We start from the raw sequence: 24,209 nt of genomic DNA on the forward strand, positions 1-24,209 counted from the left end.
TGCCCTATTATGGCACAGTGAGATTTTACATTGATTTCAATTTGTAAACTTAAACTCCATTAATTTATTTTTCTTTTACAATTATACAAAGGTACTGCTGTGATAACAGCCCCCCCCCCCCATCTTCTATGGGAGATTTGACTGTTAGAATAGCTTTTAAATCTATTGATGTTTATACATTAATACTTTCTTTTATTTGTAAAGAGCAAACAGATTTTATTACAAGCACAGAGACTTCATATTTTGCTATCTCTTTCCTTTACTGTTCAATGCAGCCTTTAAAAGTTCAAAACATATAACATCAATAAATACAGACATTTTAAATAACAGAGAAAAGGTTAAAAATTTTGAAATTTAAACAGTATGACCAGTAGAGCAAAAGAAAGACTGGCCAATAAGGATGCAAGTAACAATCACCAACTGACAAATACAAAATATAATGTCCTCTTTCTTTTGCTGCTGTTGAAAAGATAAGTACAAATTTTTCAATGCTCCTCACTTTATCTGAATTTTGTTTTTTCTTGTCTAATAAACAATAAATTTGCTTGTTTATTTTGTTTCACTGTATGTCTTATTTTGATTTCTTGACCTTGTTGTCATTGTTTATCTAGAAGTTTTTGTTTACGTTTCAGATTATGCTCTATTAACGATGTGATAAAATATATTATTTTGTCTTTGACTTATTTTTCCTCTGTCTCAGGGCTGTTTTTTTCTCTTGCTTTTGTGGCTTAGGAGCATATGTATCAAGCTCTGAATGGAGCTTGTTGGCCCCTGTTTCTGGCAAGTCTTCAGACTCGCCAGAAACATCAGTTATGAAGCAGCGGTCACAAAGACCGCTGCTCCATAACCTGTCCACCTGCTCTGAGCAGGCGAACAGACATCGCCACAATACAACCCGATCGGGTTGATTGACACCCCCCTGCTGGAGGCCTATTTGCCGCGAGTCTGCAGGGGGCGGCGTTGCACCAGCAGCTCTTGTGAGCTGCTGGTGCAATGATGAATACGGCGAGCGTATTGCTCGCCGTATTCAGCGAGGTCTGGCGGACCAGATATGCACTGTCGGATCAGGTCCGCCAGACTTTCATAACTAGAGGCCTTACTCTTTACTTTCATGTGACTTGCGCTGCGTTTTCCCCCCTTTCGCTGCGCTTTGTGTCCGGCTACTGTCCTACCTTAGAGTGTTCCTTGCGTCCTCCATTTTCACTCGTCTGTCCGATCACGTGACCGCCACCATTTTGGGGGAGTGTCTCGTGACGTCGCACTCCTCCCGCCTTCAATCCGCTCCCATCCTGACAGCAGACATAGTTTCAGGAACAGTTTTCTTTTACATGGTAGTATTTACACTAAACTGTTTCTTTTTGTAAGTTAAATTTGTTCCTGGTTTATTAATTTAACATTTGCCTGCCATCTAGTGTCCACTTTTTTTTATCTTTGCAGAACAGGTTATTTTTAAAATTTGTTAAACTAATCAGATTGATCTGAAATATAACTATTTAATATTTTTAGTCGTATAATATTTTAATTCATATATATATATATATATATATATATATATATATATATATATATATACTGTATATATTCCATCAGAAAAAAATGGTTTACTTATTTTATTTTATTTTAATCCTATAAAAGATATTTAAAAAAAAAATATGTCTCAAAAATCAGATAAGAAAGATCTGGATGAGAATAAGGTATAATCCATGATTGAATCATCTATGTCTAAATGGATGTCCAAAATAAGTGATATTTTAGCAGAGAAAACTAGCAGCTCTAAAAGAGCAATACAAAGAAAACATTCCTCTGCTATACAAACTAGTAAAAAATTAATTTCAAAATCCAAACAAAGATTACAGGAATCTAACCTTCCCACTGGCAGGGGAAGAAAAATATGTGCCAAAAAGACCCTTAATCCCAAAAAGAAATATTGGGAATTTCAAAACCTAAACAGCTTATGGTTAAAGATTGTTCATCCTCTTATTTCTGATATGTCTTCTAATGACTCAGATGGCTTTTATAAATCTATTTCTTCTGATGACTCACCTATAAATAAGAAACCTAAGAAATGTTTACAAAAATTAAAACATTTAGAAGAGGATGAACCTATTTTCAAAGACACCCTTGGTAATATTTGGTTTGACCCAGACTCATTACATCACCCCAGATCAGCTGAATGGGGTCAAGACTTAGACATGGCAAAATTTGTGGAACATCATATTCGAGTTCCTTTAAAACCCAAATCAAGAAACAAAATGAGGGCAGAATTCCCTAGGCCTTTATTGCCAAAAAGAAGTCATTTAACCCCAGAAATTGACCCTAAATTTCTTAAATTTATAGGTACCCCTGGCTACAAACTTAAAAAAGGCATGAATAAGTCTTGGAAATCTTGCCCGGATAAATTATTGGACTCTATTGGTCCCATCACTAAATTATTAGAATTTTCAGATAACGCAGTCACCAATAATGAACTTGTTGACCCTATTACAGTTAGGGAATGGGTATACAGAATTTTATGTTAGGTTGGCAATGCAAATGTCTCAATGACTATTAAAAGACTCAAAAATATCCTTAGAAAAATAGATATTAAAATGATAGATTTGGCCACTAATTAATTCAATTCAGATGAAGATGGTCTCTTTTTCGGAGATTCTTTTTTGAAAGATCTAATCAAATATGCTAGCACTTTTACTACGCTTAGCAAAGTTAAATCTTCTTTTAAGAAATAATTTCTCTGACAGGGCCGGGAGAAGCAGAGGTTGTTTTCCCGGCCGTAGTTCATTCTCACGACCTCCCTATACTCAATCACAACAATGCCAACCTTATTATGGAAATCAAAGATCTCTCCAAGACACTTCCAACCAGTTATTTCCCTCAAGATCACGTCCTTGGAATCAGAGAAATTTCCGTTCCAGAGGAAGATCCCGCTTCCCACAAGGTAATTTCTTCAAATCTTACAAAATCCCAAACTTCTACTTCTTTCCCTCATATAATTGGTGGAAGACTTCTTCGGTTCTCCCAAAATTGGACTCTTATCACTCAAGATCAATGGCTGATCCAGTAGGTTCGGGGAGTTCTGATAGAATTAAATTCCATTCCAATTCAAATTGTTTATCCAAATACAATCCATTTTTCAATTCAGGACAAACATCTTATTCAAAAAGAAATAACAAATCTAGCAAACAAAAAAAAGCTATAATTCAAGTTTCTTTTTCTCTAGATCTTTTCATAAACAATTTGTTTCTGGTGAAAAAGAAAAACGGTCAGTTTTGCCATGTAATAAATTTAAAGAATTTAAACTCTTTTGTTGTCTATCATCATTTCAAAATGGAAGGAATCCATCTTCTCAGGGAATGTTTAATAGACAACGATTGGTTAATAAGATTAGACATTTCAGACGCTTACCTTACCGTTCCAATAAATCGATCCCATTGGAAATATCTAACTTTCATTTGGAAAGACCAATTTTGGAGTTTTACCTGCCTTCCTTTCGGCCTTTCATCTGCACCTTGGGTATTCACCAAACTCCTAAAACCTGTAGTTTCCTGGTTAAGAATGAGAGGTGTCCGAATCATTATTTATTTGGATGATATTCTCATCATGAACCAGAATCCCGTTCTTTTAAAAGAACAACTAAAATTAACTATTTCACTCTTAGAGAACCTTGGATTTCTAATCAACAAAGAAAAATCAATACTTCTTCCCTCAAATTCCCTTATCTTTTTGGGTTTCCAAATAAATACTTTGAATTCAACCCTCAGTCTTCCAATTCAAAAATTCAAAAATATCAAAAAAGAAATTACAAAATTATTGACATATCAACTAGTCTCCATCAGATCAATAGCCAGAATAGTGAGGTTACTCTCATCCTCTATTCAAGCTATTTTTCCTGCTCCTCTACAATATCGAGAACTCCAACGTCTAAATATCTCTCACTTACAGAAAGGCCTCTCTTACAATCATTATATTCCCCTATTGTCAGAAAAGCAAAAGAAGAACTTCAATGGTGGTTAGCAAACATAGAAGCCTGGAATGGAAGAGCCATTTTCGGGAGTTCTCCAGATCTAGTGATAGAATCAGATGCGAGCGGTTCTGGCTGGGGTGCCCATTGCGGACCTTGTATCACCGGAGGAAAATGGTCTCTTGGGCAAAATAAACTACACATAAATTGTTTGGAACTTTTGGCAGGTTCCTTCGCAGTCAAGAGTTTTTCAAATTTTTCTGCCCCAATATCCATTCTCCTCCATATGGACAACGTGTCAGCAGTTTCTTTATCTAAATCACCTAGGAGGCACCAAATCCAGAGATCTTTCAAACATCACAAAGGAATTTATTCACCTCTGCTTAGACAAAAACATATCAATCAGGGCGGAATACATTCCAGGCCTTTCCAACACTTTGGCAGATTGGGGATCTCGTTTTCTGAGGGATGCGAGCGATTGGAAACTGAATCAAAATATTTTTCTTTTTCTTCAAAATTTGAGAGGTCCTTTTTCTATAGATTTATTTGCCTCTTGTTTGAACTTCCAATTGCTCCCATTTTTCAGTTGGCGTCAAGATACAGAGGCCAAAGCGACAGATGCTTTCCTTCAGAATTGCCCCCCTCTAGGCGCCTATGCTTTTCCTCCCTTTTCAATGATTGTGAGAACCATCTCAATCACTCGGAGGGATCAACTATCATTACTTTTAATCACCTTACTTTGGCCAACTCAACCCTGGTATCCTTCCCATCTAGAAATGTCTTACTTTCCTCCTCTCCTTCTCCCTCATTCACAAGACCTCCTTACAGATCCCGACGGGAACTTTCACAATCTCATTATGTCCCAAACTCTAACGCTTGTAGCCTGGACAATATCTGGGAATCCTATTCTCTCTATGGACTTTCGGAAGGAGCTAAACTCCTCATTCAAAATTCCTTTGCTCCAGGTACCAAAAAATGTTACCATGCAGCATGGTCTAAATGGTCTAGCTGGTGTCTTCAAAGGGAGCTGGATCCCTTTTCAGCTAATGTAAATCAAGTGATTAATTTTCTTTCTTCACTTTTCGACTCCGGTTTAGCCTACTGTTCTATTAATGTTTCTCGTTCTGCAATCTCTGCATCCCACTCTTTGGTTAACAATTCTCCTATAGGTCAACATCCTTTAATCTGCAAATTATTAAAATCAATAAGACTTCAACGTCCTCCAGTCCCTAAATATAATTTCTTTTGGGACGTTGATCTAATTTTTTCTCTATTTAAAAAAATGGCCTTCTAATGACTTACTAGCTTTAAAACAATTATCAGTTAAACTTGCTACCCTTTTTATGTATTATTTCTTTTCGTAGAGTTTCTGATGTTAAAGCTTTTGATTTTAACTGTAAACGTTTCTCTCCTGAAGGAGTCACTTTTATTCTGTCTCGCAGAACAAAAACCCCTACTTCCTCTTTTTTCTATCCTTACCTTCCTTCTGAACCTACTTTATGTGTAGTTAAATGTTTTAAGAATATGAATTTAGAACTTCTTCTTTCAGATGCTCTTCTTCCTTTCAATTATTAATTTCTTTTGTTTCTCCTTTCTCTCCTGTTACTTCTACCACTATTGCAAGGTGGGTTAAATGGGTAATGAAAGAAGCTGGTATTGACAAGTCTTTTTCAGCTTATTCGGTCAGAGGTTCAGCGGCTTCTAAAGCATTTTTAAAATCTGCCTCTCTGCAACAAATTTTGAACGCTGCTGATTGGTCATCTGACTATTTTTAAACAGTTTTATTTCAAACCCATTCAACACGCCTCACTAAATTTATTTTCTTAATAAGCTTCAAACTAGCAACATATGAAGTCTCTGTGCTTGTAATAAAATTCTGATTATCCTAGTTTGTGAGGAATAATCTAGATTTTATTAAAGACACAGAGACGAATATGTTCCCTCCCTTATTGTTATACCCTCCCATATGATATTACTTACCTTTATTTTTTCTTATAGCTCCAAATCAATGACGATGTTTTACAAAAGGAAGGTTTTCTTCCGTCCACTCATCAGTCATCTTTCAAAACCTTTTCTTATTGGATGAGAAAAGTTTCTTCTTGGCTTTGTCTAGATGAATTTCTTCCATCAAGAGTTGTTTTCCTGTTTGTGAGACTCTTCTTCTGGATTTTGTTCTACTGCTTTTGTTTTTTGGACATTTTTAAAATTTGTTCCTTTTTCCTCCTATTCACCAGCATCGGCAAGAAAGAGGACGTTATATTTTGTATTTGTCAGTTGGTGATTGTTACTTGCATCCTTATTGGCCAGTCTCTCCTTTGCTCTACTGGTCATACTGTTTAAATTTCAAAAATGTTAACTTTTTCTCTGTTTAAAATGTCTGTATTTATTGATGTTATATGCTATGAACTTTTAAAGTCTGCATTGAACAGTAAAGGAAAGAGTTAGCAAAATATTCGTCTCTGTGTCTTTAATAAAATCTAGATTATTCCTTCACAAACTAGGATAATCAGAATTATACAGTACTTGACAATGGAATATCTTATAAATTACAATGTGTGCCTCTGCAGAGAGTCAAAGTATGCATTACATGAAAATACAGTAAAATAACAACTCTACGCTTTCATTTTCTTGTTTAGGGCCTGAACAATTATAAAACCAATGCAATTTAACTAAAATCAGACATGGATATGATGCATTAACTTTAATTCATGCCTTCTAATCCTCATGTGTGTGCTTTATGCAGTCTTATAATTGCCCCTTGCTTTCTTATAGGTTCCTATAAATCAGATGTTGTATCACACAAGATACCAACGCTGTTTGTTGCCGTAGGGCCATCAGTGCCACAGAACTGAAAGAGTGCACGTGCACACATTTAAATATGGAGTATTATTGGCAACAATGCCATGTCAAGTTGTCTGCTGAATGCATTATTAAAACAGTGCTTTTGACCCATAAAAATTATGAAAAATAATATTTAAAGGGAAATTAAACACTTTTTTTTCATGATTCAGACAGATCAAACCATTTTAAACAACTTTCCAGTTAAGTTATCAAATTTGCTTAATTCTCTTAGTATTCTTTGTTGAAGCAGCAGCAAGGCACTACTGGGAATTAGCTGAACACATCTGGTGAGCCAATGACATGAGGCAAATATTCACAGCCACCAATCAGCAGCTATCTGCTGCTCCTTATCCTACTAATTTTTATCAACAAACAATGCCAAGAGAATGAAGCAAATTAAATAATAGGAATAGTCTGGAAAGTTGTGTAAAGTTGTCTGCTCTATATGAATTATGAAATATATATATATATATGTGTTCATATCGGAACAAAGTTCTGATGTAAACACTATTGGTGAAAATTAAATCACGTGATCATCGATGCGATCACGTAATTTCAATGCTGGGATCGGATCATGGGACACTTCTTAAGCTACTAGGCACCCCCCCCTCCAGGATGATCCTTGCTTATGCAGTATATGGTAGGACGTGTAACGGTGCTAAAGCCCAGCGCTGTTAGGACAGCATGGATGGATGAGTGGGTAACTTGTTAGCTTCCATCTGGGCATGCTGGGATTCTAATGACCATGTATAAATGTCTAAATAGGCTAAAGAGAATCTCAGCACAAAGGTCTTGGTCATCCTTTTCATGTCTTTAGTATTCCCAAACCTCCAGCTGAATTTGTGTGGCATTGCCTTTTTACATGACCTGTACTCTATGTAGTGCAAAGAAAAAAAAGCTAAAGGATGGAGAAGGCTTTTTGGTTTTAAATAAATAAATACAGATAGGAATACAGGGTTTAAAGGAACCCTGTGCAGCTTCAACAGAATCATTACAGACAATTCTGTTCCTTCTTAAATCTGTCTGGGAGCCTGTGCTGTCCTTTGCTTGCCACTGGGTTGGCCAACTGTAAGCTGTCTCTCAGGTGTCCTGAACACTACAAGGCAGCAGTGTTTTTAACAGTGTTATAATCAGAATTTCAAAATACATGCACGCTTATAAGCCTCAGTGAGCACTCAGAGGGGCCAATTTATTAATGTGCGGGCAGACATGATCCGTTGTAGCGGATCATGTTCACCCCACATCAATAAATGCCGACATACGCTGTCGGCATTTATCATTGCACAAGCATTTCGTGTGAAATGCTTGTGCAATCTCGCCTCCTGCACATTTGCGGCCAATCGGCCACTAGCAGGGGGTGTCAATCATCCCGATCAGATCTGATCGCTATGATTGCTGTACACTGCCTCAGAGGTGTCGGACGAGTTAAGGAGCAGCTGCTTCTTAACTTAAGCTTCCGGCGAGCCTGAAGGCTCCCGCGGAAACAGCAGCATACAAGGATGGGGGATATATAAGTGCCTACTGTGTACCTGTAGCCCAGGGGAGGTGCGTCTAGCAGGCACCCGAAAATACAATGGATAAAGGAAAAACCCAGGCGCCAACTATACGAAGGCAGGTAAATACAAATACTGATGAATAAAATTAAATAAAATTAAATAAAAACTATTTATTACATCCAGATGGGTATACACAATACAATAAAATACAGTTGAACCAAATTTCATGGATCCATGATGGTTTTACAATAAAAATAGAGATAAAAATAAACAATGTGTTGTCACAAAAAAGAATAATATCAAGGATAAAATCAAGTGATGGTAAAAACAAATGGAGCCTTCTATAAAATAATAATCAAGCCTTCTAATAAAAATGTTTCAACCAGAATAGATTCTCAATGGATTAAAAAGTCAATTCGTGATACTGCTGGTTTAAGAGGATGAAGAAATAAATAAATAAATCAGCTGAAAAAAGTGATCTCCAATGTGTGTGAGGGCTGTGCTGATCCAAAAAGTATATTTACTTGTAAATCCAAGTGATGTGTATTAGAAAAATGTCAAAAATGTCAAAAAAATCATCAATAACAAATACAAATTATGCTTGTGAAAAAATAAATGCAAATTGTGCCGGTGAAAAAAGTGCTAAAGCCAAATGTCAACCAGTGACAAATGAACGAAATAGAAAAACAAACGATGTAAAAGTCAAAACCAAATCAGAAAAAATAATATGCTCTAAGTTCCAAAGTCTATGTCTAAACAGACACCCCTGAGTAAAAAAGAACCGTGATTTATGCAAAAAATATATGAATGCAAACAATAAGGCAAAAAATGAAAAATGAATTTGGTTTTGACTTTTACATCGTTTGTTTTTCTATTTCGTTAATTTGTTTTTACCATCACTTGATTTTATCCTTGATATTATTCTTTTTTGTGACAACACATTGTTTATTTTTATCTCTATTTTTATTGTAAAACCATCATGGATCCATGAAATTTGGTTCAACTGTATTTTATTGTATTGTGTATACCCATCTGGAAACAGCAGCATACACTGCCCCTAAATCTAGATCATGAAAGTTTAATCTTGAGTTTAATGACTCTTCAAACTCACCTATACTTTGTACTGTGAGAAATTGACAGCAGAATTTTAATCCACCAGAGAACAATTTCAACACCAATTTTTAGATTTTTTTTTATTATTTTGATTAAAAACAGCTCTGATCTCTTGAATTTTCTCCCCTTTTTTAACTAAATATTTCATGGTTAAACAGTGATTATGTAATACCTTAACCAAAATTCCATGACCTGAGTAGCTATTCAAAAAATAATCAAATATACTTGTGTAAGAGAGAATGATAAAGGACTAGAGTAAGAAAAGGGGAAAAGGAAACAGTTTTAGGGCCCTAAATGCCGACAGCGTATGCAGTTGGCATTTATTGATGTGCAGCTGATGTGATACGCTACTTTGTATCATGTCCACTCGCACATTTTTAAATATGCCCCAGAGCGTGCAAATTTTAAAATAATTTCCAATTGACTTGCATTCTTAAATCTGGCACACACTTTCTGAGGAACTAACTGCTACTGAATGTGAAAAACTTTACAGTGTATCTATATATGAGTCTGTGATTCGCTGATTTGTGTCATATGTTACATGTGGCAGGGAAATGGATGGACATTTTAAAACAAATTGTCAGAATAAAAAAAGTTAATTTATTATTAAGAGTAATCGTTACTGCATTGCCTGTTTTATTAAACATTTGTTAACTCTGCAATTCAAATGTATTTAATAGTTCTTGAGAAAAAAATAAAAAATAAATCCACAGTGATGACGCATTCACACATTTAGGTAGATCTTTGCTTTCCAGTCATTCCAATAAATTAAACCTGTTGAAAAAAATATGCTTATCAGCCTTATATTAGTTTTTTTTCTAATGCCAGAGTGCGCAAAGTCCGATTAATCCATTCAACCATTTTACAGCTATCTAAGCATTTCCATGAGATGGAATAAGGTTTCTCGTACAGTTGACCACTACTATAAAGTTAGCAAGTTTGTATTTAAAGTTAAGATAAGGAAGGGGAGTCTAAGAAATCCAGAGGAAGGGTGCTGAATAGCAACCTAATATTTGCCTTATTACAGATTTTACTTGTACCCAAAAAGGTTTAATAACAAACAAATGTCACCCCATAATTGCTTTTATTCTATTTAATTGGAATAAGTTAGAAAACAAATTCACCAAATTCCCTTGCTTCCGCGTAATGTTTTGGTCCTAAAATTCTAATTGATTGTAATGGGATCAATACAATTAAAATATAAATAGATTGTTTATTACATATTAGAGCTAATAAAGCGTGTTGTTTTACAGTGATTGGTTAAGAAGAAGGCAATAAATTCTTATACTTGCAGTGCCAAAAAATGATATATGGGAGAAAAATCATCCACAGAGCTCATAAAGTAATATCATTTAACTGTAACTGCATCAGGTAGAGGAAATGTTTGTAAATCCAGAACATTTTTGACTTGCTCATATGGCAATTTAGAATATTAATTCTAAGCACTTAATAATATAATTGGCACTGTTATAAGACTACAAAGCACAGTCTTCCTTATGAGTTCAGGCTAAGGGTCTGGGTTTGTCCCTCATCATTTACAATAACCATGTCACTTTTATGACACTGCTGAGGTTCCGAGATGGCTTGTACCAGCAAACAACATTACTTATTCTACACACAGAATCATCCGTTTGTTTTAAAGATTATGATAGACTCAGGAATGCCAGATACTATTCTTTTGTGTCATGTAAAATTTAGCGAGGGATAGGCAAATGTTTTGCCACATTCGAAAAATGTAACTAATTTTAAAACATTTATCTTGATTTTCAAATTGAATATTGTAATTAAAAAATTCTAATTTGAATATAGCATTATTCAAATCCAATTATGCAATAATTGAATTAGAAAAAATCAAATTGCTATATTTGTAATAGTATTTCTGATGCACTCATTAAATTTAATATTCAAATTATGCAATATTTGAAATAGAAAAATTTGAATCTATATATTTGTATCTATTATGTATCAATTTACTAAATTCCCTACCACATGAACTGCTAAACTTCGAATATAACATTGGATTTAACAAATACTATTCAGAAATTAATGAACACAATTATGAACACTCGTAAACGAAAGTAACATTTGAAAAATGGAAATAACATTTGATTAGCAAATTTAAATCTATTTTCATTTATATCAACATTTAATTGTCCAAAAGTAATTTCCACAGGACTATTCGTTCTACCAAGCGAAATGCACTTTCACCACATTCTCCCATCCCTAGATTTAGACTTGTTTTAAGTTATTACATATTTACTGTGTTATATTTATCTGATGTTTGCTAAAAAAGACAACATGCATCCCTATATAAATAAAACCTGTGATTGCAGAGGTCGTTACTGTCAGTATTTTGCATGATGATTCTGTTATGTGACTTATGTCACTTTTGTCCTATTGCTGCTTTCCCTTCCCTTTATATGTGCTAGTTTTACTAAGGGCCTGATGATCTAAAGTTCTCCTCCTGGGCGAGATGATCTAAAGCTCTCCTCCTGGGCGAGATGATCTAAAGCTCTCCTCCTGGGCGAAATGATCTAAAGTTCTTCTCCTGGGCGAGATGATCTAAAGCTCTCCTTCTGGGCGAGATGATCTAAAGCTCTCCTCCTTGGCGAGATGATCTAAAGCTCTCCTCCTGGGCGAGACGATCTAAAGCTCTCCTCCTGGGCGAGATGATTTACAGCTCTCCTCCTTGGCGAGACGATGTAAAGCTCTCCCCCTGGGTGAGATGATCTAAAGCTCTCCCCCTGGGCGAGATGATCTAAAGCTCTCCCCCTGGGCGAGATAATCTAAAGCTCTCCTCCTGGGCGAGATAATCTAAAGCTCTCCTCCTGGGCGAGATAATCTAAAGCTCTCCTCCTGGGCGAGATGATTTACAGCTCTCCTCCTTGGCGAGACGATGTAAAGCTCTCCCCCTGGGTGAGATGATCTAAAGCTCTCCTCCTGGGCGAGATGATCTAAAGCTCTCCCCCTGGGCGAGATGATCTAAAGCTCTCCTCCTGGGCGAGATGATCTAAAACTCTCCTCCTAGGTGAGATGGATCTAAAGCTCTCCTCCTGGGTGAGATGATTTAAAGCTCTCCTCCTGGGCAAGATGATCTAAAGCTCTCCTTCTGGGCGAGATGATCTAATGATCTCCTCCTGGGCGAGATGATCTAACATGTCTCAGCACTATGTTGAGAATCCTCAAATATGAAGGGTTTTAGAGATGAAGGAAAGACACCAACGTGGATAGTGTAAAGCCCATTGTGGGCTTGGAGCAGACTTAAGGGGTAAGACCTTGTAGGATGGGAGATGTAGCTTATGGGTTTGCAACAGTGTTGGATTTTATAGGGAAAGTTTGTGGCTTACCTTAATAAGGTCCAGATAGGAAGTCCATGGCCTCTTTCCCATCCATTCTGGCTTACAATTCCTGCTTATCCCACCTTCCCTCCCTGTTAATTGGATGGAGGCTTTGAGTCATATGGCTCCAGTATGGATTGTTTAGGGGGTAGGTTTAACTGAGCAAGCCTTGTGTAAGACAGTGTTTGTAATTTTATTCTCTCCTTGTGATAGCTGGTTTGTGCAGCCAGCAGGTTTGGTTACCTTTAAGGGAGACAGATTGTCATACTCTGGGAGTGGGAGATCTTGGCCCTTTTTCCAACTTTGGCAAATTAAGGGCTAGATTACAAGTGGAGCTCTAAATTATTGCAAGCCCGCAAACGGGAAAATTAACCCCATTTATGGGCACACAATAAATAACCAGCCATTACAAGTGGCTTGTTATTGAAACCGTGAGCTTGTGATAGCAATTAATGCTCAAAAAATTAACCAGATGTCAGACCTCTGGTTAATTTTTTAAATATTCCCCAATTGCCCCCCAAAATAACATTTGAGGTCCCTTTTTAAAAAAACAGAGTAGCAATATAAAAAAAACTGCACTAAGCAGTTTTTGGGGGCTAAAGTTGGCGGGTGTTGGCGGGTGTAGGGGGTTAGAAAAAAACTAAAAAAACTCTAAAATTACAAAAAATAAGAAATGAAATTATCAAAAATAAAAAGAATTACACCTAATCTTACACCTATAAAAATAAAAAGCCCCCAAAATAAAATCACCCCCTAACATACAATAAATTATCAATAACCCTTAAAAGGGCCTTTTGTAGGGCATTGCCCTAAGTTAAACAGCTCTTTTACCTTAACAAAATACTAAGTCCCCCCCTAAAAGTAAACCCCCCACCCAACTAACCCCCTAAAATAAGAAACCTAACTCTAAACAATCCTAAACTACCCATTGCCCCTAAAGGGGCATTTGTATGCGCATTGCACGTTAAAGGGCATTCAGCTCTTTTACTGCTCTTAAAAGGGCATTCAGCTCTTTTACTGCTCTTAAAAGGGCATTCAGCTCTTTTACTGCTCTTAAAAGGGCATTCAGCTCTTTTACTGCTCTTAAAGGGGCATTCAGCTCTTTTACTGCTCTTAAAAGGGCATCCAGCTCTTTTACAAGTTCCCATCCCTAATCTTAAAAAAAACAACTAACACTAACCCCATAAAATCTACTCACGGTTCCTGAAATCCATGAGCACAACTCAACTTGCAGCTGCAATGAGGGACAGATACAAATCTCTGAATTCTCCAATTATTGAGTGATGTTCTGGCTCATTTGTTTTCTGAGAGATATTAGTTTTACAAACCATTTTATTGAATTTTAGCCAATGGGCTCCATATACCAACCAGTGATTGCTGATTCTGAGGCCCTTGTTTTCAGGCTCACCTGAAACGATAGTTAAGTAGCAGCAGTCTTAAGACCGCTGCTCCTTAACCAGTCTGCCACCTAAATGGTGGCAGATTGAAATAATTCTGATCTGATCCGATTGAGATGATTGACAGCCTCTGCTAGCTGCCGATTGGCTGCCAGTCAACAGGGGACTGCATTGCACAGCGAGGTCCGATGGACATGGTTTGCTGTAAATGGAACCATATGCGTTTGTGCCTGTTTGTGTGTGGGTCTGTATATTTGTTTCTGTGTGTTTGCATATATTTGTGGTTCTGGAGAAACAGATAGGACATTCAGTTCTGCTCAGCTGCATAGGATGAGGCCACACTGGGCTGGCAGTTGTGTCTCTGTGCTATATGGCAAATGATTGAAGCCCTTGATTACCGCTATGTGTCTATGGTAATCTAAAGCTAGTTAACTTCTGCATGGTTTTTTTCTAGCAATAAAGAGGTTAAACCACTGCTGCAGATATGTTATGCAACAGTAATTTAACACCTTCATTGCCTTGTGCGTCCTTTGTAATCAAGGAGTTGAAGTCACTAATTAATGTATGGAACTGGGTAACCAGGAAATATGATGTGGTCTTTAGTTCACAGATATCCACTTACTCTATAAATAATATGCATTTTTCAGACTGAAATGAACGTTTCATGAACACATGCCGTCTTGAATGCTTATGCTATGTGTTTTGGAGTCTATGAAATTATGATACAACTATGGCTTTTTAATTTACCAGGAATAGAACAAAATGATTATCAATGATCTAATTAAGCTTTACAGATGATAATAGTGTGCTCTATGTAATGGTGATGCGTCGTAGCATGATAAGTTATAATTTCTTATTTTTTTATGAAAAAAAAAACAACGCATAAAAGGGTGCAATAGGGAGCTGGTTCACTAAAGGGCACTAATGTTTTTGTTATGATTCATCAAATTCATCAAAGGGATAATAATTCAATAATGACAAGCTCCAATTTGTTAGAGCATGTCAGTTTTTGACCCTAGCTTACAATGTGTTTAAGCTGCCAGGAGGGAAGAGTGAAATGGCAATGAGCCGCTTTAGGGAACAAAGTAACATAGTAGTTAAGGTTGAAAAAAGACAAAAGTCCATAGAGTTCTACCTATACAAATCTTAATATACTTACAATAAAAGCTCCATCTTAAGTTAATCCCATTAAAAAGGTGACCATCTAACAAAAGCAATTATATCCCAGATATCTGTTTTTAGCAAGAAATGTATCTAAACCATTTTAAATGTATCTAAGGTATTGGTATGTACTACCTCCTTAGTTAAAGAGTTCCACAATTTACTATTACAGTGAAAAAATGTTTCTGTTGCAGGAGATTAAATCTCCTTTCCTCCAGCCTTAAATTGTGACCTCTTGTCACAAACAATTTTCTTGGAATAAACAGAGCTTCCACAATCTCTGTTTATGGGCCTTGAATATATTTATATAAAGTAATCATGTCACCTCTCAAGAGTCTTGGTTCTAGAGAAAACAGACCCAGTTTGGCTAGCCTCTAGTCATAGCTTAAATTCTCCATTCCCCTTACTAGTTTTGTGGCCACACTTAATCCTTCTTAATCCTGTATGAAGGATAACCTGACTACTAAAATAATAGAGGAGAAGTGCATGTTTCTATGGGGGTAAATGATTTTGGAGAGTATGCGCCATTTGACGACAGTGTTGCATTGTGGATGAGACATGGGAGTTATTGTGCATCCTAACAATACTCTCCCATGTATTGGGTCACCTCTGGCTGTCTTGGAGTCCCATATATTAAATGGCGTGTGGTCTACTTCTCAACTTTAGAATCTGTCCACATACCTTTGATGCATACGGACAGTGGATATGTTCGTCCGTTGGCTGTATGCATCATTACACACTCTGATGAGTGTGTAATGCCCGCCCCTTTCAAATAAAAGCATGCCCTTTCAAATAAATTACATTTAACCTTCAAAAATCATTTTAAATATTTTTTTAATATGTGTTACTGTTTTTAATGTAAATATTTTACATTCCAATGTTCTTCACTTAGAAGAAAAAAATGTTTTATTTCTAAAAAACATATTTCTATATATATATATATAGGTATATAAATGTATACCTGTTTACTTTTTATTTAGATATATAGGTATAGATATATATTTTACAAAAAAGAATTATATATATATATATACACTGTATATATATTTAAAAATAAAAATATTTTATTTATAAATCACTTCAGGTTGAAAGCTGTAGGTCTAATGTGTGTCAGGTTAGCGTGCAAGTGATAAGTGTTATTTTTTTAATTCAATCTGCAGTTAACTTGGTTCCGATATCCAAAGTCCCAAAGTTAGCGCACATTGGGTTTTACTTGCACTCAAACTTTATACTTTCAATTTGTAATATGTGTGCTACCCACTTGCGTTAAAAGATTACTTCCAGCGAAGTATGCGTGTGAGAAAAAAATATATATAGCACGTCATTTGTAATCTAGCCCAGTATATCTGCATATCAAATGCATAATAAAATATAGTGAGAGTGATGTAGTGACAGTGATATAGTGAGAGTGATATAGGGAGAGTGATATAGGGAGAGTGATATAGGGAAAGTGATATAGTGACAGTGATATAGTGACAGTGATATAGTTACAGTGATATAGTGACAGTGATATAGTGAGAGTGATATAGTGACAGTGATATGGTGAGAGTGATATAGTGACAGTGATATAGTGACAGTGATATAGTGACAGTAATATAGTGACAGTGGTATAGTGAGAGTGATATAGTGAGAGTGATATAGTGAGAGTGATATAGTGACAGTGATATAGTGAGAGTGATGTAGTGACAGTGATATAGTGAGAGTGATATAGGGAGAGTGATATAGGGAGAGTGATATAGGGAAAGTGATATAGTGACAGTGATGTAGTGAAAGTGATATAGTGACAGTGATATAGTGAGAGTGATATAGTGAGAGTGATATAGTAAGAGTGATATAGTGACAGTGATATAGTGACAGTGATATAGTGAGAGTGATATAGTGAGAGTGATATAGTGAGAGTGATATAGGGAGAGTGATATAGTAAGAGTTATATAGTGACAGTGATATAGTGACAGTGATATAGTGAGAGTGATATAGTGACAGTGATATAGTGAGAGTGATATAGTGACAGTGATATGGTGAGAGTGATGTAGTGACAGTGATGTAGTGAGAGTGATGTAGTGACAGTGATGTAGTGACAGTGATATAGTGAGAGTGATATAGTGAGAGTGATATAGTGACAGTGATATAGTGAGAGTGATATAGTGACAGTGATATGGTGAGAGTGATATAGTGACAGTGATATAGTGAGAGTGATATAGTGACAGTGATATGGTGAGAGTGATATAGTGACAGTGATATAGTGAGAGTGATATAGTGACAGTGATATAGTGAGAGTGATATAGTGACAGTGATATAGTGAGAGTGATATAGTGACAGTGATATAGTGAGAGTGATATAGTGACAGTGATATAGTGACAGTGATATAGTGAGAGTGATATAGTGACAGTGATATAGTGAGAGTGATATAGTGACAGTGATATAGTGAGAGTGATATAGTGACAGTGATATGGTGAGAGTGATGTAGTGACAGTGATGTAGTGAGAGTGATGTAGTGACAGTGATGTAGTGAGAGTGATATAGTGAGAGTGATATAGTGAGAGTGATATAGGGAGAGTGATATAGTAAGAGTTATATAGTGACAGTGATATAGTGACAGTGATATAGTGAGAGTGATATAGTGACAGTGATATGGTGAGAGTGATGTAGTGACAGTGATATAGTGAGAGTGATATAGTGAGAGTGATATAGGGAAAGTGATATAGTGACAGTGATGTAGTGAGAGTGATGTAGTGAGAGTGATGTAGTGAGAGTGATATAGTGAGAGTGATGTAGTGACAGTGATGTAGTGACAGTGATGTAGTGACAGTGATATAGGGAGAGTGATATAGTGACAGTGATGTAGTGACAGTGATGTAGTGACAGTGTTGTAGTGACAGTGATGCAGTGACAGTGTTGTAGTGACAGTGATGTAGTGACAGTGATGTAGTGACAGTGATGTAGTGACAGTGATATAGGGAGAGTGATATAGTGACAGTGATGTAGTGACAGTGATGTAGTGACAGTGTTGTAGTGACAGTGATGCAGTGACAGTGTTGTAGTGACAGTGATGTAGTGACAGTGATGTAGTGACAGTGATGTAGTGAGAGTGATATAGTGACAGTGATGTAGTGAGAGTGATATAGTGACAGTGATATAGTGACAGTGGTATAGTGACAGTGTTGTAGTGACAGTGTTGTAGTGACAGTGATGTAGTGACAGTGATGCAGTGACAGTGATGTAGTGACAGTGATGTAGTGACAGTGTTGTAGTGACAGTGATGTAGTGACAGTGATGCAGTGACAGTGATGTAGTGACAGTGATGCAGTGACAGTGATGTAGTGACAGTGATGTAGTGACAGTGATATAGGGAGAGTGTTTTACATTATGCATAGCAAAACCCAATTCACAAAACAAGAAATCTATTCAAATTCTTTTTGAACGGTTTTTAACAGGAATTTGTATCACCAAGAACAGCAGATGCTTCTTTCAACAAATCAGCTGATGAGCGTCCTCTTTCTTTCTTTGTCAATTTGAAACAAAAATATAAAATAAAAAATATATTTGTCAAATTGTTTCTTATTGAAAGTAGAATGAAAGCAAAATATGACTGCAGCAGTGCTACAATACTCCTAATTGAGTTTGTCTCTAAGGAAGATGAAAAGGTTAAAATTGCTCCAGGGTGGCATGGATACAGATTACAATAATGACCAAATTAATGTTTAATTCATTTTTAATATTGCTTATTCAACTGGACTTTATGTAATTACAGTGAGGTTGACAAATTGGTTACAAATGCAGTGAACATGATTGTGTTTTCATGATATGCTGTTTATTATACTATAAAATAGCTAGTTTTGCTTGAATCTAATAAAAACTTACATTGTTGTTAAGGTTTTGTTTTTGGCCTTAGGAAAGAATTGCTGATTACTTTGCTTAGAGAAGTACTTCAGCGTTAGTGCTGCCTGAGGGCCTGAGAATTGTGACCTGCATGTGAAGCTGAGAATAATTCCATCTGACGCTTAGAAAACAGTGATTAACCTCTCCTACTAAACACACGGGCAGCCGCACTCAGAGAGCAGTGGGCACACTCGCAGGAGATCTCTGTGCTCTCTGTTTACCAGTCGGAGAGGCGAACCAGCACTCAGACACAATTTGCTGCTACACCCTCAAATGTTACTGCTTTATCTGTGGCTCTATATACTGTAATTAACCACGTTAATAAACAAATCCCCTAAACAAGAAGCAATTCTGATATCTGTCTTTCTATGCACATCTGGATTATGCACCGTATATGGTTACAAACTTCTCTATCAATATAGAAACATCAATGTCCTGAAATAAAAATGAGTACACTAAAGCCACAATTTTCATTTCATGATTCAGATAAAGCAGCAATTTTAAGTAAGTTTCTAATTTACTCTTTTTATCAATTTTCTTCATTCTCTTGCTATCTTTATTTGAAAAAAGCAGGAATCTAAGCGCAAACCAGGTGTGAACCAAAAATGGGCCGGTTCTAAGCTTTACATTATTTCTTTTTAAATAAAGATAGCAAGAGAATAAAGACAAATTGATACTAGGAGTAAATTAGAAATCATGAATCATGAAAGAAAAAAATGTGGGTTTAGTGTCTCTAACCTATACGCCAGCTCTGAGCTGGCAGTATGCAATCCCCCTGGACTTGTCTGACAGGGTTATTGACAGACTCTGCACAAGCAGCAGCTTGCCCAACGATAAATGCGGACAGCGATGGAGGCTGGACAGGTTTGGAGATATCTGCCCAGCATTTGTTTAAAAGACATACGGCTAGATTTCGAGTTTTGCGGTAAGAGCTGCTCGGTACTAACTTGCAAGTTATTGTCACCGCTCACTTACCTACAGCGCTGGTATTACAGATTTGCAAAAACCTGGCATTATCAGACAAGAAGTGAGCGTAGAGCAAAATTGAGCTCCATACCGCACTCCAATACCAGCGATACTTAAAGCCGCGGTAAGCTGGTTGTACAAGCTCGTGCACAATTTCCCCATAAACATCAATGGGGAGAGCCGGCTGAAAAAAAGTCTAACACCTGCAAAACAGCAGCGTAAAGCTCCGTAACGCAGCCCTATTGATTCCTATTGTGAAACAAAATTTATATGTACACCTAACACCCTAACATGAACCCCGAGTCTAAACACCCCTAATCTTACACTTATTAACTCCTAATCTGCTGCCCCCGACATCGCCAACACCTAAATTACACTTATTAACCCCTAATCTGCCACAGTCAACATCGTTGACACCTACATTATACTTATTAACCCCTAATTTGCCACTCAGGACATCGCCGCCACTATAATAAACATATTAACCCATAAACTGAAAGTCAGTAGTTATGGGTTTTATGCTACAACACTGTGACATAAAACTCATAACTAAAGTGCTAAAAAGTACATTAACACCCATAAACTACCTATTAACCTCTAAACCGAGGCCCTCCCGCATCGCAAATACTATAATAAATTTATTAACCCCTAATCTGCCACTCCCGACATCGCCGCCACTATAATAAACATATTAACCCCTAAACCGCTGCACTCCTTCATCACAAACACTAGTTAAATATTATTAACCCCTAATCTGCCGCCCCTAACATCGCCGCCACCTACCTACATTTATTAACCCCTAATCTGTCGCCCCAACACTAAATTTATTAACCCCTAAACCTAAGTCTAACCCTAACCCTAACACCTCCTAACTTAAATATAATTAAAATAAATCTAAATAAAACCTACTATCATTACTTAAATAATTCCTATTTAAAACTAAATACTTACCTGTAAAATAAACCCTAAGCTAGCTACAATATAACTAATAGTTACATTGTATCTAGCTTAGGGTTTATTTTTATTTTACAGGCAACTTTGTATTTATTTTAACTAGGTAAATTAGTTAGTAAATAGTTATTAACTATTTACTCACTACCTAGCTAAAATAAATACAAATTTACCTGTAAAATAAAACCTAACCTGTCTTACACTAACCCCTAACTTTACACTACAATTAAATACCATTACCTAAATTACAAAAAAAAACACATTAAATTACACAAAATAAAAAAAGGGACGGCAGATTCGGGGTTAATGAATGTAGGTAGGTGGCGGCGATGTTAGAGGCGGCAGATTAGGGGTTAATAATATTTAACTAGTGTTTGTGATGCGGAGTACAGTGGTTTAGGGGTTAATATGTTTATTATAGTGGCGGTGATGTCCGGAGCAGCTGATTAGGGGTTAATAAATTTATTCTAGTATTTGCGATGCGGGAGGGCCTCGGTTTAGGGGTTAATAGGTAGTTTATGGGTGTTAGTGTACTTTTTAGCACTTTAGTTATGAGTTTTATGTCACGGCGTTGTAGCATAAAACTCTTAACTACTGACTTTCAGTTTACTTTATGGATCTTGACGGTATAATCTGTACCGCTCACTTTTTGGCCTCCCAGGCAGACTCGTAATATCGGCGCAAGGAAGTCCCATTGAAAAATGACTTTTTGAAAGCTGCGGTAATTACGCTGCCTTACTGCCAAAGAGTGTGAGGTGCCCCTAATCCTGCAAGAATCGTAATACCAGCGATAGTGAAAAAGAGCCTTAGCGCTGCTTTTTCACCCATACCACAAAACTCATAATCTAGCCGATAGTAAATTACCAATGGTTTGGGCGCGGGTAGGTTGTTACTTTTCCCCCCCACTTTTTTTGCTCCTTTGACTTCTATGGGGGAATCAAGGTTACGATATTGTAAGTTTTGCTTTTTGCACGCGTCGGGTTAGTGCAAGAGCAATAACTTTTTACTTTCAATTTGTAATACCAGCACAACCAGACACATTCAAAATTCTTACTTCTAGCGCAATTAGCGATCTAGCGAAAGGGCTTATTATGGCTGTAAAACAAAAGTTTCTTATGGCTATTGCCAAAGGCCTAAATTTAACCCCTTCACTACCGGGAGAATTTGCCCAAAATGCCAGAGAATTTGTAGCATTTTGGCTATCACTCCATTAAAACAGAAATAGAGCCTTTTTTAAAAAATGTATTTGTCAAAACTATATATATATTTAAGAAGACAACCCAAGCTATTGATCTAGGCCCATTTTGGTATATTTCATGCCACCATTTTACCACCAAATGCGATCACATAAAAAAAAAAGTTAATTCTTTCACAAACTTTACGTTACTCACTGAAATGATTTGCATACTGCTTGTGCAATCATAACACAAATGGTTTTAAAAGCTTCTTTGGGATCCCCTTTGTTCAGAATTAGCAGACATATATGGCTTTGCCATTGCTTTGTGGTAATTAGGACGCTAATTGCAGCTGCGCTCCACACTTCTATTATTCCCAGCAGTGAAGAGGTTAATTAGGTGGCTTAAAAGGTTCATTTTAGCTTTAGTGTAGAGATTATCCCTCCCACCTGACACGTCCCACCCCTGATCCCTACTTGATCCCTCCCAAACAGCTCTCTTCCCTCCCTCACCCCCACTGGTCACCCCTATCTAAAAGTACTGGCAGACAGTCTGCCAATATAAAAAATCCTGATGACATCTCTAGAACGTTCTGAAACACCCATTACCAGTACCTCAAGATATCTTTCATTCCATCCAGTGAGGCTGCTTCACTTTAAAGGGACATGATATCCAAAAAATGTATTTTATGATTCAGATAGAGAATGGGATTTTAAACAATTTTGTTAAATTTACTTCTATTATAAATGTTTTATTCTTTTGTTGAAAACCAGGGACGTAAGCTTAGGAGCCGGCCCATTTCTGAAGCACTATATGGCAGCAGTTTTACAAGAATGTTATCCATTTACAAGAGCACTAGAGGGCAGCAGTTTTATAACAATGTTATACATTAGCAAGAGCACTAGATGGCAGCAGTTTTACAAGAATGTTATCCATTTACAAGAGCACTAGAGGGCAGCAGTTTTATAACAATGTTATCCATTTACAAGAGCACTAGAGGGCAGCAGTTTTATAACAATGTTATCCATTTACAAGAGCACTAGAGGGCAGCAGTTTTACAAGAATGTTATCCATTTACAAGAGCACTAGAGGGCAGCAGTTTTATAATAGTGTTATACATTAGCAAGAGCACTAGATGGCAGCAGTTTTATAACAATGTTATCCATTAGCAAGAGCACTAGATGGCAGCAGTTTTATAACAATGTTATCCATTAGCAAGAGCACTAGATGGCAGCAGTTTTATAACAATGTTATTCATTAGCAAGAGCACTAGATGGCAGCAGTTTATAACAATGTTATACATTAGCAAGAGCACTAGATGGCAGCAGTTTTATAACAATTTTATACATTAGCAAGAGCACTAGAGGGCAGCAGTTTTATAACAATGTTATCCATTTACAAGAGCACTAGAGGGCAGCAGTTTTATAAAAATGTTATCCATTTACAAGAGCACTAGAGGGCAGCCGTTTTATAACAATGTTATCCATTTACAAGAGCACTAGAGGGCAGCAGTTTTATAACAATGTTATCCATTTACAAGAGCACTAGAGGGCAGCAGTTTTATAACAATGTTATCCATTTACAAGAGCACTAGAGGGCAGCAGTTTTATAACAATGTTATCCATTTACAAGAGCACTAGAGGGCAGCAGTTTTATAACAATGTTATCCATTTACAAGAGCACTAGAGGGCAGCAGTATTTCCTGTCATGTAGCGCTCCTTTACTGGGATAGACGAAGCGATGCGGTCTCACATTTACAACAAGGCTCATGGGTAATCTCACCAGCAGTTGCTGTCACCAACCCCTTTATGTAATAAATATTATTATGGAAAATGAAGAATAAAATGCTGAAAAGCTTAAAGCAAATCTTTTATGTTCAGTTTACACACAATTTTGTTGCAAAGAATTGAGCATTAATCAATTAAAAATAAGGT

The 24,209-nt window shown here is 36.6% G+C and overlaps 2 protein-coding genes across 2 annotated transcripts in view; both read right to left on the minus strand.

The window, feature by feature from the left end:
• GRIK4 (glutamate ionotropic receptor kainate type subunit 4) overlaps positions 1-24,209 on the minus strand; it is a 777,161-nt gene that overhangs the window by 712,777 nt on the left and 40,175 nt on the right. The gene's annotated exons all lie outside the window — the stretch shown is intronic.
• Positions 17,876-18,676, minus strand: LOC128639053 (putative proline-rich protein 21). The gene has a single exon (XM_053691194.1). It carries the CDS (start codon positions 18,674-18,676, stop codon positions 17,876-17,878), a length of 801 nt encoding a protein of 266 aa, XP_053547169.1.

Source organism: Bombina bombina, chromosome 8 (genome assembly GCF_027579735.1).
Source record: "Bombina bombina isolate aBomBom1 chromosome 8, aBomBom1.pri, whole genome shotgun sequence".
Classification (NCBI taxonomy): Eukaryota; Metazoa; Chordata; class Amphibia; order Anura; family Bombinatoridae; genus Bombina; species Bombina bombina.

Bases quoted from the DNA above. Each gene is read 5' to 3' on its own strand.
- LOC128639053 (XM_053691194.1), bottom strand. From the start codon at position 18,676: ATGCATAATGTAAAACACTCTCCCTATATCACTGTCACTACATCACTG.